This window comes from Mirounga angustirostris, unplaced genomic scaffold, assembly GCF_029215605.1.
Source record: "Mirounga angustirostris isolate CCGP_5_RB_7025 unplaced genomic scaffold, mMirAng1.0.hap1 SCAF_6, whole genome shotgun sequence".
Taxonomy (NCBI): domain Eukaryota; kingdom Metazoa; phylum Chordata; class Mammalia; order Carnivora; family Phocidae; genus Mirounga; species Mirounga angustirostris.
This window is the reverse complement of record NW_026991714.1, coordinates 65,082,243-65,096,733: the sequence shown is the minus strand read 5'-3', so window position 1 is coordinate 65,096,733 and position 14,491 is coordinate 65,082,243. Positions and strand designations below refer to the sequence as shown.

The 14,491-nt window shown below is 44.2% G+C and overlaps 1 protein-coding gene across 3 annotated transcripts in view; it reads left to right on the top strand.

Moving 5' to 3' along the window:
- Positions 1 to 2,431: 2,431 nt before the first annotated feature.
- The window catches only part of SMYD3 (SET and MYND domain containing 3), a 713,262-nt gene continuing 701,202 nt past the window's right edge, over positions 2,432 to 14,491 (top strand). The window contains exon 1 of one of the 3 annotated variants that reach the window (XM_045877596.3): positions 2,432 to 2,686. In XM_045877596.3, coding sequence (XP_045733552.1) covers positions 2,523 to 2,686 — 164 coding nt within the window. In that variant the 5' untranslated portion in view covers positions 2,432 to 2,522. The remainder of the gene's footprint in view (positions 2,687 to 14,491) is intronic. The other 2 variants (XM_045877595.3, XM_054508102.2) reach the window with 2 other exon arrangements.

Here is a 14,491-nt window from a genome sequence, read left to right as displayed (position 1 = left end):
ACCCCTATTCAGCAGGAAGACGTTACAGAAAATGAGACCTTCTCTTCAACAACCTTAAAGATTTAAGGATCAAAATTGTTCAGGGAGGGAAATGATGAGGGATCAGAAGGCTAGCTGAAGACAAAGCATAAGCTGACACCCTGCAAATCGTCCCCCCCTCCCGGGGTGGGATCTGTGTGATATTCTTCCAGGAAGCTACTTAATAAAACCTTTGTCATGAGCCCCTTGTCTTGCTGTGTATCAGTGGGGATGTATATCCGTGTGATGAGGGATCAGAAGGCAAGCTGAGGACAAAGCACAAGCTGACCTCCTGCAACCTCCCCTTGCTACGCCAGGGTGGGATATGTGTGACAATCCTCCAGGAAATTTCCAACTTGAAAGTTTCTTAATTTTTTTTTTATTTTTAACCCATTTGAATTTTTTTGGTAAGATTTTATTTATTTATTTGGCAGAGAGGGAGAAACAGGCCCCCTGTCGAGCATGGAGCCCGATGCAGGGCCTGGATCTCAGGACCCTGGGATCATAACTTGAGCCGAAGGCAGTCGCTCAACCAACTGAGCCACCCAGGCGCCCCGGAAGTTTCTTGATGTTAATGCCTTGCTAGAGGAGAAAACAACCTTAACTTGACAATGAAAAGGCATCCAGTACCTCGTAAGTCCTCTTTAGCATATGAAAGTTCTTTTGAAAACCTCCCTTTTCCTTACCTCCCCCAACTCCCAAGTATATAATGAGTCACCTTTCAGCAGCTCCTTCTGCCCACTGGTCCTTTCCCCATTCTTTAGTAAAACCAGCCTTATGCACCAAAGGCGTCTCAAGAATTTTCTTGATCATTGGCTCTGGACCTCACCCCACCAAACCTCACCTATATTCCAAAACCACATCAGGTGGGTAATATGCTTGGGGAATGATTGCCAATGTGTATTTTGGGGAGTAGAGATAACGGAAGTTTCCAAAGGAATTTTTATATGTTAAAGTAGACTTACAGGATCTTGGAGCGTTGGGCTAAGATTGCCTTCTGCCCTTTGTCAAGTATTAACATCGAGGCAGCTGAGTCCCTAGAGGAATGTCACTCTGTTTCAAGGACTTGTCAATGGGCTGTAGTAGCAAGGAAATTTAATAATTTTCTTCTGCCTTTGTTTCCCACATCAGTAACGATATTGTAGTTTTTTTTTTCTTTAAGATTTATTTATTGGGCAGGGGGGCAAGGGCAAAGGGAGAAGGGAGAGAAGCAGACTTCCTGCTGAGCAGGGAGCCAGTAGTGGGGCTCAATCTCATGACCCCAACATCCCAGTCTGAGCCGAAACCAAGAGTCAGACGCTCAACCTACTGAGCCAACCCCCGTGCCCCTGTTATTGTAGTTCTATAGGATATTTTTTTTTAAAGATTTTATTTATTTACTTGAGAGAGAGAGAGAGAGAGAGAGAGTGCACGAGAGGGGGTAGGGTCAGAGGGAGAAGCAGACTCCCCACTGAGCAGGGAGTCTGATGCAGAACTCCATCCCAGGACTCCACAATCATGACCTGAGCCAAAGCCAGTCGCTTAACCAACTGAGCTACCCAGGCGCCCTATAGGATATTGTTTTTATTCTGAGAAACTACATGGGATGGAGTTTTGGAATGTTGTTTAAGTCTGTAGCCCACACCAAGAACGAATTTTTGAGACATCTTTAGTGCAAAAAACATGATTTTATTAAAGCACAGGGATGGGACCTGTGGGCAGAAAGAGCTGCTGCACTGGGCTTGTGAGAAATGTCTGATTGTATACTTGGGAATTAGGGGAGGTAAGAAAAAGGGAGGTGTCTAAAAGGACTTTTCACAAGCTAAAGACCCTCAGGACACTGGAGGCCTTGCTATTGTCAAGGTTGCTTTTTCGTCTAGCAAGGCATTAACATGAAGACAGTTGGGAGCTTGCTGGAGGAATGTCACACACGTCCCACACAGGAGTGGGGCGGGGGCGGTGTTGCAGGCTGTCAGTCTGTGCTTTGTCCTCAGCTTTCTGCTCCCTCATCACATGTGACAGTATTTAATTATGAAATGAGTTATGAGATTTCATGATGTCTGCAGCTTACTTTTAAATGATTCAACAACACAACTTACTTTCAAGGGGTTCAACAACAATACCTACATACCGGCGCAGAGAAAATGAGCAGAAATGGCGAAATGCTAAAAACCGTCTGCTCTTGGAGTAGGGTATACAGGTGTTCACCGCCCTGTTCTCTCACCTCTCTACATACAAACGATCACAAGTGAACGCTGGGGCAGTGTATCTAACACAGCCACTCCTCGCGGAGCGGCTCGAGCACCGGTGGCGGCCAGCCCGGGGTCGGAGGCACTGCAGGGTTCCGTGCGCCGCTCGGCCCCGCCTCGCCGCCGGACCCCGTCTGGGCATGCTCAGAAGCCCCGCGCACCTGCCCCGCCCCTCGGGCGTACGCGTGCGCGCAAGGCGCAGGCGCGCGGCTCCCGGTGGCACTCTAGACACGAGCTGCAGGACGCGGCGGACCGCTGAGGTGCGGACCTGGGCTGATGGAGCCGCCGAAGGTGGAAAAGTTCAGCACCGCCAATAGGGGAAACGGGCTGCGCGCCTTGGCGCAGCTGCGCCCAGGAGAGCTGCTCTTCCGCTCGGATCCCTTGGCGTACACGGTGTGCAAGGGGAGTCGTGGCGTCGTCTGCGACCGCTGCCTCCTAGGGTACGTGCGGAGCGCCCTCGCCCACCCGAGACCCGGGCGGCGCGGGGTCAGAGCGCGGGGGATGTCGTTGGGCCGCCCGCCGCGGGACTCCGCCCGGCCTTGGGTGCGCACGTTTGGGGGCGCTGCCCGGGTACCCAGCCCCGCAGCGCGGTTCCCGGGGCGCGTCGCGGCTGGCAGGGGGCTGGGTGCCGGGGGTTGGGGGCGTCCCAGGCTCGGGCCCCGCCTTTCCGTCGGGCCGAGCTGGGCCCGCTAGAACCCCCGCCCGTCCCCCCGGGCTGCCGTAGGAATGGGAGGGAGCCCGTGGGGCAGAGCTAAGGGGCAGCGTTGTGCTGCGGGTAGTTTTACCGGGGAACAAAAAGTCTGTGTCCCGGGCGGCACGCTTCATCGGTGCGGCCCTGGAAGTGACAACTGGCTGGGGTTGGGGAGGGGGGAACGCAGAGATGTGTGCAAACCGGGCTTGGTACTCAGGCCCCGCCAGGAGAGGACCTGGCTGGCGGGAGGCGGAAGAATGTCTGTGTTTACGGAACACTTTCCAGGGTCCAGGTTGTGTTCTGCCTGGAGCTACGAAGATGAACGGGGCATCCTTAAGAATCCTTATGGAGCATATCAGTGAGAGCGAGAATTAATTACAGCGAATCAGAAGGGCTGAAATAGAGATACAGTACAGTACTATAGGAGCATAAGTTACTGAGGTTCCGTGATGTGCTTTGCATTTAATGGCTTTGCAGGCAAGTCTAAGTCTTAACCACCTCTTGGGATGCGAGAATTCACATGAAAGTGTTTCATAAGCTTGGAAGAACTGGGCCAATGTAAAGTGCTATGTTAAAGTAATTTATGGAAATATGTAATATATATGCAGTCATAGGAATTGTAGTCAAGCAACTAATGTTACTGAGCTCCTGTTATCTGCCAAAGAGGAGAGCTCTGTTTGAGATGGGTGGGATGATTTTTTTTTTTTTCCCCAGGACTGCCCTTCTTCTCTTAGCCTGGGATTGGGTGGATGGAGGTGAGGAAGTAGTTGCAGAATTCAAATCGGTAGCTTGACCATTAATCTTAACCAATTCCCTATTTGATTCGTAATTGAGGACTTTATTTAACTTTGTATTTTAAAGTTACTATACAATAATAGTTGTATCTGTAGCTTCCTGATGTTATAACAGCAACAAAAAATTAGTTGAGAGAGCCTTTGAAGTTTTTGTAAACTTCAGAATTGAAAAAGTTTTGGAAACAGTTAATTCCTTTCAAGACTCAACTATTTGCTGAGGCCCCCACATTGAAATTTATCGATCTCTGATTCTTACTCAAGCAAATTGGAGACCTGGGCTCTTCATGCTGTTAAATCATCTAGGGGTGTATCTTGAGTTTGAAAGTGGAGAACTTGCTATCCTATAATATTAGTTGATGAAGAGAGAAGGTGTGGTTCGTCTTCCAGATGAAATCAGGCTGGCAAAGTTATTTAGTAGTTGGGATGGAAAAGTTTTGGGATTAATACATGATGACAAATTATTCACTGAATTTTCAGAGCTGAACTTGAGTCATGTGACACACAGAATTGTCTGTTTTCCAAAGTAGACTACACAGACCCAGCCGTTCATGGGTGAGATGCTTCTTCCTTTACCGTACTATTTCATTACTGTTGGCTATCACTCATATATCTTATTAGCAAGAGATTACTTGTTAGTATTGCTTTAAGCACAAAAGGAATTTCATGCAAGAGCATTGGGGAGATCTTAGCATTGCTCTCAGGTCTGGAGGAACCCCAGTTGTGAAAGTGGGCAGGAACCAAGGAGAGTTCCATAGTCAGAATTACACTTCAGAAGTAGTTGGGGTTGGTACCTGGGGAGTACATCACTTGTGATGCTGCCTGATAGTGCTCGCTGCTCCCACATGTATTACCAGCACCACGATCCTGGGCCCCGCTGCCGCTACTCTTGCCACTGCTGTTGGGAAACGGGGTATTGCTGGAAAGCTGCTTTCTTATCCATGCTTCTTTGTGGAATTAGCTTCTGATTCAAAAGTCCTTAGTGGTATCTTGGAGTGGCTGAGATTAGGTCACTGCCTGAATCCTAGCTGCAAGGGAATTTGAGAATGTGACTGTTAGGACTTCTTGGCTTTTAGGAAAGGAGGCAGGCTCTGTTCCCACCAGTATTCATAATAGTGGGGAAATTAGCAAACATAAAATAAGAAAAGGGATATCAGTAAATGCCAAGCATCCAAACAAAAACAAAAGGAGTTTTTCATAGTGACATGCACTCAGTAGTGCTTTACACAACACATTTACACTTACTTACTTCGGATTGCTAGGATATAGCTGATTTGTGCTGTGGTAGTAGGTGCTCTGTTGAACACTTCCACTTCAGTGGTTGTAGTATTTCTGCAGTGCCTTGTTGGGAATCAGTACAGTCTGAAAACAGTGTTAGAGAAATCAAACTTTGGTGTGTTGTTTCATGCAGTTTTCTACCACAATTTGAATGACCATCATTGGGATAAAGTTTCTGTGTTCTTTATCACCTTATAAGTAAAATTTGTTCATCATCAATTGTGAATTCCTCGAGAGTAGGTATTACATCTTTCAATTTGTGTAGCCCCAGTGCCTGACACATAGTAAGCTTTTAGTTTGTGTTAAGAACATCTGGCTGAATTTTCCTCTAGCTGTTCTTGCCTTTCTGCTGTCTTCCACTTGAATTAAATGGAATGAAAATATTCCTTTGTAACAGTAACAGGGGGGTGGCAACATAAAATAATAGACTTATAATTTATTACTTCATTCTACCTGATTTTCTTTGGTCTTGGGCTATTTGAAAAGTGCTTTAGTTCTTGCATATTTGTTTTTATTAATAGAAAAACTTGAATCTGCTTCATGGCTTCCTTTTTTCCTCTCAGTAAGGAAGGGTTTTTCATCTTGTGAGTAGAAAAAGTGAAGTATGTAAATTGGGGAAAGATTAAATGATACAAAGTTGTGACCTGAAATAATTTATATCATCCTTTTTCTGCAGTTGCTCACCTCTTTAATTTGACAGACCTGGAAAAGATTGACAAATGGGTTACTTGTGTTTTCTGTTTTGGTAAATGCAGCATATAAAATTCCATTGTAATTATTGTTTGTAGGTCTCCCCACTTTAGTGACCTAGTTCTCTAACCTTATATCCTTGGAGCCTAGCACACAGGAGATGTTGACTGTTGAAGTTGTGAAGGGATAGTCTTTAAGGAAATTTTAAGTCACCATATGTTTGTTTTTGTTTTCTAAAGTTCCAAGCTGCCTGTAGTTCCCATATCAAGAGCTTTCTCTGACATACTCTAATGATTGTTTCTTTTATGGGGTAAAGAGGATATGATATGTCTTCCTTCACTGAGGCTGAGCTTGAGGCTTAGTGCCTCCCAAGAGGAAGGAGGATGAATTGGAAATGGAAAGTCCATCTTTTCCAGCCCTGAGAAAGCCCTGGTGAATTATGGGAAGAAAGGGGAGAGAGGTAGGGAAAACAGTGTGAGAAATACATGTTTTTTGGGTTTTTTTGAAAAATCTTTTTTTTTTTTTAAAGTAATCTCTACACCCAATGTGGGGCTAGAACTCAAAACCTTGAGATCAAGAGTTACATACTCCACTGACTAAGCCAGCCAGGTGCCCCTGAAATACATGTTTTGAGCTTCCTTGTCTGGCCCAAGTTCTGAAATTGGGGTGAGTGTGTTAAATAGGTTGAGGGGAGGGTCAAAAGTAGAAGGTCTTTGGCTGTGCTCCGTCTTTGGAACCTTGAGAGGGGGTAGCTGTGCGGGTTGTTGCTCTGCCAACATGGGGATATAGTGCAGCAGTGGTGGAAGGAAGTAGCTAGACAGATGAGCCTGTGGTAGCAGGGGGTCTGAAATGCTCTCCTACCACTGGGAGGGCTGCAGAGGAGCTGAGGGACCTGGTGGCCCAGCAGGCATCGTACAACTCCAGACTGAAGGTCAGGATCATGGATACAGCGCTGGGAGTGGGCATGACATCCCACAGGTGAGGTAGCACCAGTCCAGCCGTGGGACATGATCGCCTCTTTGCCCCAGAGGTCAGTGAAGATCCATGGAGACACCAAGATCCTAGGTCTTCTTGCCACCATAAGGATATCCCTTAAGTCCCATCTGGAGAAAAATTTACCTGAAAGCATCTATTTAAACCAACTCTGGTAAGGAATTAAACTTAATGTCTGAATATTAACTGGAAGAGACTGAGATATTATTTGGCAAATTTTAAATTTCTGGCTATTTCCTAGGGTGAGTGTTCATGAGGAAGATTAGACTAATTATAGAAAAAACAGCCCCCATGTCCATGAGACAGATTTGATCAATTAATAGAAAATAAAGCAGCTACATTTGAGTTACGTGTGGGTAGATATGACCATGCAATAAAGGGCAAAAAAAGAACTTTGTGTTTGGTGAGGTGATGTTAATCCATCTTGGCGAAGGGCTGAACCTGGGTGGAGGCAGGAAGGAACACCTTCATATACTGAGGTAAGAAGAAGAGTGCCAGAGAAGTGGCAGCGATTGAACGGTTTGAGGACAGCTGGGGAAGTGGTTGCTGAGTAACTCAGTCTTAGAGAAGAGAAGGTTTGAAATACTCTTCTAGAAGAGTGAATTACCTAGTGGAATATAGTAGCATAGCTGGGAAGTGCTGAGGGTCCACTTAAAACTTGTGTTCATTTATTTAGAGTGAGAACAGTTAGCCTGGGAGTGCTTTTTTCTCTCTCCATGGTCAGCTACTTGACTATGAAATTTGGGTTTATCTAGGATTGCCAGGTTAGTTTAATGGCTGGAGAGTGGGAAAAGGAAATGGAAGTTTTAGGCAAGGGAGGTAATCAGGCACCATGATTTTGTTTGTTTGTTTATTTATTTATTTATTTTTATTAACATATAATGTATTCTTTGTTTTAGGGGTACAGGTCTGTGATTCATCAGTCTTACACAATTCACAGGGCTCACCATAGCACATACCCTCCCCAATATCCATCACCCAGCCACCCCATCCCTCCCACCCCCCTCCACTCCAGCAACCCTCGGTTTGTTTCCTGAGATTAAGAGTCGCTTATGGTTTGTCTCCCTCTCCCATTTCGTCTTGTTTCATTTTTCCCTCCCTTCCCCTATGATCCTCTGTCTTGTTTCTCAAATTCCTCATATCAGTGAGATCATATGATACTTGTCTTTCTCTGATTGACTTATTTTGCTTAGCGTAATACCCTCTAGTTCCATCCATGTCGGTGCAAATGGCAAGATTTTTGATGGCTGCATAATATTCCATTGTATATATATACCACATCTTCTTTATCCATTCATCTGTTGATGGACATCTAGGCTCTTTCCATAGTTTGGCTATTGTGGACATTGCTGCTATAAACATTGGGGAGGCACCATGATTTTTAAGCTAGGGACTGAGGCTATAAGGAGGGTAGGGTGATGGGCAATGGAATGTGATGGAATCAGTGGATTAGGAGACATGGTGTGGTTAAGGAAAAGGTAGAGTGGTCAGAATGGGATGACTTGATGTGTGTATACACACACACACACACACACACACTTTAGAAGTAGTGTGTGTTGGAACAAGAGGGTTTAAGGTTTAAGCTATGGCAGAAAGTGCCTGAGATAGGGAAGATTGTTAAAATGATCAGGAAGCAGAGGCTGAGGTCTTAGATGAATTTTTTTCTTTCTTTTTTTGTTTTTTTATGAGAGAGAGAGAGTGCATGTCTGAGCAGGGTGGGAGAGAATCCCAAGCAGGCTACATGCCCACCATAGGGCCCCAACTCGAACCTGAGATCATGATTGGAGTCAAAGATCAAGTTGGATGCTTAACCGAATGAGCCACCCAGGTTCTCCCCCCGCCCCCCAGCTTTTTTTTTAAGATAAATTTTCTAAGTAAGGGAAGTTCCTAAGAATGTTAAGCATTGGAATGAATTGTTTCAACAAAGGCAAAATTCTCACATTGACTTCCTAAGCCAGGATTTAAGAGTCTGGTAGAAAGAGCCAAGTGGAGACAGAGAGGCACTCACCTCTGTTTAAATAATGGGTGAAAGGCATTCTTTTTTTTTATTTTTTATTTTAAAGATTTTATTTTTATTTATTTGACAAAGAGAAAGAGACCACGAGGGAGGGAACACAAACGGGGAGTGGAGGAGGGAGAAGCAGGCTTCCTGCCGAGCAGGGAGCCTGATGCGGGGCTTGATCCCAGGACCCTGGGATCATGACCTGAGCTGAAGGCAGACGCTCAATGACTGAGCCACCCAGGCACCCAAGGATGAAAGGCATCCTGTGGGTTTACAGCTGATTTGGTGAAATAGGTCAGTACCAGGTGCTGGCGAACTGCTGTCGTGTTACAGACTGTCCTTGGGGAGGTGGGGGGTGGATTGTGAAGGCCCTCAAAGAGTAGAACCTTGAGAGATGGCTTGAAGTCAGGATTTGTAGATTCTTGGGCACTGGCTAAAGGATTCACCTGAGGGTCAAGGAAGGATTGATAATAAGGTGGGTTTGGAAAGGACTCTGGATATGACTTCCATTTTTCTTTTTAAGTGGGAGTTATAATTCCTGTTTCTTTTGCTTCTTCCTTTTATTCTGTAAGGAGGTTTGGGAAAGGTCTGTATGGCAGAGCCCTGAGCCTGAAAACATTTGGTCCATGTGAATGCCACAGCAGAGGACGTTCTTAATGAGACAGGATGACCTGCTTTGTGGATAGCAGTAAGTTGTTCTCCTTCTTCAGACAGCCTGGTGATTGTTCAGAGGGCTTGAGAACAGAGCAACTGTGGGGAAGGGGTGGAGATTGGTTCCTGGAACTCAACAGTACAGTTGGCCTCACCATGGTCATGTGGCTTCTACTGGTACAGAGTGCCTGGTTTGCCACCAGTAGAGAGGGATCCTGAGTTCCCCCCCAGATGGCAACACATCTTTGGGACCAGCTGGGCAACTGATGTCAGGTTTTTATTGTAGACCCTTTTGTCATGGGGAGGGATCACTGATTTGTTCTTACTGGAACTTTTCTTGCCCTTTGATTTGCCTTCTCTACTTGTCCTGCCATCTCTGAGACCTACTGACGGGCTTCTGTAGACCATATATGGTTGCCTCTGACCCTCACAGGAGAATTGAAGCAATGGGCTAAAACTTGTGGTTTGACTGCTATTGACATACGCTGTCATTTGAGACAACTGATAACTTAGAGCCGTGTTTCTTTTTTAAAGATTTTATTTATTTATTTGACATAGAGAGAGGGAGAACAAGTAGGCAGAGAGGCAGGCAGAGGGAGAGGGAGAAGCAGGCTCCCTGCTGAGCAGGGAGCCCAATGCGGGACTCGATCCCAGCACCCTCGGATCATGACCTGAGCTGAAGGCAGCCGCTTAACTGGCTGAGCCACCCAGGCGCCCCTAGAGCCGTGTTTCTCAAACTTATCAGTCTTAGAACCCTTTTACACTCTTAAAAATTGAGAAGGATTTCATAGGAGTTATTTAGGAAAAAAAAAAGTTATTTAGGACTCTGATTAGGTTTTACTCTGGATAGGTTTTACTTATATGGCTGTCTCTATTGATTATATTGTATAAAAAATTAAAATTGATATGTTTTGAAAATATGTATTTAAACATAATTATTACATTTTAGCAGAGTTTTTAGTGAAACTATTTTCTGAAACAAAAGAACACTTAGAGAAGTTGCTTGTTTTACATTTTTGCGTATCTCTTTAATGTCTGGCTTAATAGAAGACTTTCGGATTCTTATAACTGCTTCTGCATTTAGTATATTGCAAAATATCATATAGCCTCTAGAAAACTCCACTGTACTACACTCATGAGAGAATGAGAATAAAAAAAGCAGAAAAGGTGTTACTATTATTAAGAAAATAGTTTTGACTTCATGGGTCTCCTGAAAGAGCTTTGGGGATTTCAGTGGTCCCTGGACCATATTTTGAGAACCATTGTTAGAAAACACTGGACATGTCTTTTTTTTTTTTTTTTTTTAAGATTTTATTTATTTATTTGAGAGAGAAGGAGAGCGCAAGCAGGAGAAGTGGCAGGCAGAGGGAGAGGGAGAAGCAGGCTTCCTGATGAGCCGGGAGCCCGATGCAGGCTCAGTCCCAGGACCCTGGGATCATGACCTGAGCAGAAGGCAGATATTTAACTGACTGAGCCACCCAGCCACCCCTGGACATGTTTTTTGTATCATTTTGAGAGGCTGAAGTTTGTTCCTAGCATATGTTGTGAACCAGTGAACCAATTTTGGTTCTAGTTTTCTCATAAGTCATATTGGGATCAGGAACCAAGGTTTGGACTTAGTGCCGCCTAGTTAGGATGACTTAGTCAATTTTTGCTTCCCATTTTCTAACTCTAGGCTGGTTCTGGTTGTTTATGAGATGGTTCGCCTATATCGGATGTGGCCAATACGGGATGGTGATTAGCTAGCTTACATTTACTTGTCACCACAATATATGACGACTGAATATTATTATTCAGTAGCTAATATTTATTATCACTTAGCAATACCAGGCATGATTTTAAGTGCTTTACTTTATTACTTCACTTAATTCTCATAACAACCTGAAGAAAGTGTCTGTTATGTTTCTTATAAACACAAATACAGAACATTCATACACTTGTAGGAGTGCAATTTTTTTTTTTTTTTAAAGATTTTATTTATTTATCTGACGAGAGAGAGAGGGAGAGCACAAGCAGGGGGAGCGGCAGGCAGAGGGAGAGGGAGAAGCAGGCTTCCTGCCGAGCAGGGAGCCCGATGCGGGACTCGATCCCAGGACCCTGGGATCATGACCTGAGCCGAAGGCAGTCGCTTAACCAACTGAGCCACCCAGGCGCCCCGTAGGAGTGCAATTTGATAGGACCTGTCAACTGAGCACTATGTTTTCTCGACCCTACTTGTGGAATTCTGACAAAATTACAAACAACAGTGGCTGTACAAGGATACTTAGTATAGCAGTTTGATAATTAAAAAGGGAGAGAGAATTTTAATGTCCATTAATAGGGGACTGGTTAAGTTATGATGTAGCCATATTATAGAATACTGTCCAGCTGTTCAGATGGAACCATTTTTACGGATTTGGATGGCTGTCCATGACACATTGCTGGGTGAATAAAGTTGTGGAACAATGTATATATTTTAAATAAATTTGTGTGTGTGTGTGTGTGTGTACTTGTGTGTATAGAAAAAGTTTGGAAGAACACCCCAGAATTCTAATATGATTACTTCTGGAGAATGGGACTCGGAGGCGGGAGGGAAGATACTCCTTTGTACCTTTTATGTTTTGTATTTTTTCCTCCAATCAAGCGTGTATCCTTTTTTGTAATTAGAAATTTAAATAAACTTTGAGAAAGTCTTAGACTTTGTTTCATTTGAAATTGTATGAAATGGTGTGTGCTGCTTGGGATGAAGATGCCTTAGAAATGCTTGCCAGTGCGGCGCCTGGGTGGCTCAGTCATTAAGCATCTGCCTTCGGCTCAGGTCATGATCCCAGGGTCCTGGGATCAAGCCCTGCATCGGGCTCCCTGCTCCGCGGAAAGCCTGCTTCTCCCTCTCCCACTCCCCCTGCTTGTGTTCCCTCTCTCGCTGTGTCTCTGTCAAATAAATAAATAAAATCTTTTTTTTTTTTTTAAAGATTTTATTTGAGAGAGAGAGAACACATGAGAGGGGATAGGGTCAGAGGGCGAAGCAGACTCCCTGCCGAGCAGGGAGCCTGATGCGGGACTCGATCCAGGGACTCCAGGATCATGACCTGAGCCGAAGGCAGTTGCTTAACCAACTGAGCCACCCAGGCGCCCAAATAAATAAAATCTTAAAAAAAAAAAAAAAAAAAGGAAATGCTTGCCAGCTTAGGTCCACTTTTTTTTTTTTTAATTGTCAGTTGATTAGACTAAGAGTGAACCTCTTGATAGAAAGTTAGTTCATTGGCTGACCATTGGCTTTAGAATTTGAACTGAGAGAAGTAGAACTAACTGTTCATAGTCCTCATGATAGTCTGTCTCTGCTCGAGCCTAGTATTTAACTTTTCCTTGGTATTCCTGAGACATCTCAGTATCCATTAATAACCTTTATTCGTTTTCCCCTGTGAGCACACAAGATGACTCCCATTTCTCAGCCTCCTTGCAGTTTGGGGCCCTGTGACTCATTTTTGGCCAATGGAGTGTGGGCTGGAGGTTATACAAACCATTTCTGGGTCTGCCATGAAACATCCTGTGCATTCTTCCTGCTCTCTCTTCCTTGCCTTGAAGACTGTGGAGGCCATGAGTGGAGTTGGAGAAACAAGCATGAGTCATGTCATGGAGGATAGCTCTGGGGAATTGCATTTCGTGCATCAGAGTTAGTGGGAGCTAGAGATAAACCTCTGTTGAGTTAAGTCACTTAGAGCAGCCCTTCTTGAACTTTAATGTGCAAATAAATCACTCAAAGGTTTTGTTCAGGTGTAGATTGTGATTCAGTAAGGTCTGGGTTGGGTGTGAGATTCTGCATTTCTAACAAGCTAAAGCCGTTGGTTTGCTGATCACACATGAGTAGCAAAGACTTAAGAAAGGGGTAAATTAAATGACATATAGGGGTGTCTGGGTGGCTCAATTGGTTAAGCAACTGCCTTCGGCTCAGGTCATGATTCCAGGGTTCTGGGATCGGCCCCGATTCAGGCTTCTTGCTCAGCAGGGAGTCTCCTTCTTCCTCTCCCTCTGCCTGTTGCTCCCCCTGCTTGTGCTCTCTCTCTCTCTCAAATAAAAATAAAATCTTTAAAAAAAAATAAATGACATATAGCCTACTGTAAGTACTCAGTAAAAGCACTTATCAAATGGATATTATATCGTCCTGAAATAGCACTGAATATGATGAAAAGGAACTAGGGACTCTACATTAATAATCAAGTGTTAAATTATTCCTAAGTACATGTATACTCTTTCATGTATCATGGACTGTAGTTTAGTATTATATGTGCAGAAAGTACATGAAATTAGAACCTGAAGTTATTTTTATTTTTTATTTATTTTTTTAAGATTTTATTTATTTGAGAGAGAGAGAATGAGAGAGAGCACGAGAGGGGGGAGGGCCAGAGGGAGAAGCAGACTCCCCACTGAGCAGGGAGCCTGATGGGGGGACTCGATCCTGGGACTCCGGGATCATGACCTGAGCCAAAGGCAGTCGCTTAACCAACTGAGCCACCCAGGCGCTCCTATTTTTATTTTTTAAATACTTTATTCATTGAGAGAAAGCAGCACAAGTCGGGAGAGGGACAGAGGGAGAAGAAGAGACTCCCTGCTGAGCAGGGAGCCTGATGCGGGACTTGATCCCAGCACCCCCGAGATCATGACCTGAGCTGAAGGCAGAAGCTTTACCAACTGAGCCACCCAGGCGCCGCAGAATCTGGAGTTATTTTTAAGATCATTTTGAATATAAACCATGATTTGGCTGTTTGCAATTGTTGCATGCTCCTCTAGCTACTTTCCTGGAAAAGTAACCTCTTCCCATTATAATTAAATTTTTTAAAATACTTTTGTTTTGGAAATAATTTCAAATTTACAGAAAAGTTGCAAGAATAAGAATAGGACAAAAAAATCTGCATACTTATTACCCAGATTAACATTTGACATCATTTACACACTCTCTCCTCCCTTCCTCCCCTAAGCCCCCATCTTTATCCACATATACACACTTTTTTCTTTCTGAATCTGTAAGTTCCATATATCCTGATCCTTTATCCTAAATACTTTAATATGTATTCCCAACAATTAGGAAAGTTATACATACCTCATTAAATTTATACATACTTCATAAAGTTATACATACTTCCTTAAATTTGACATTACCATAATACTTTAT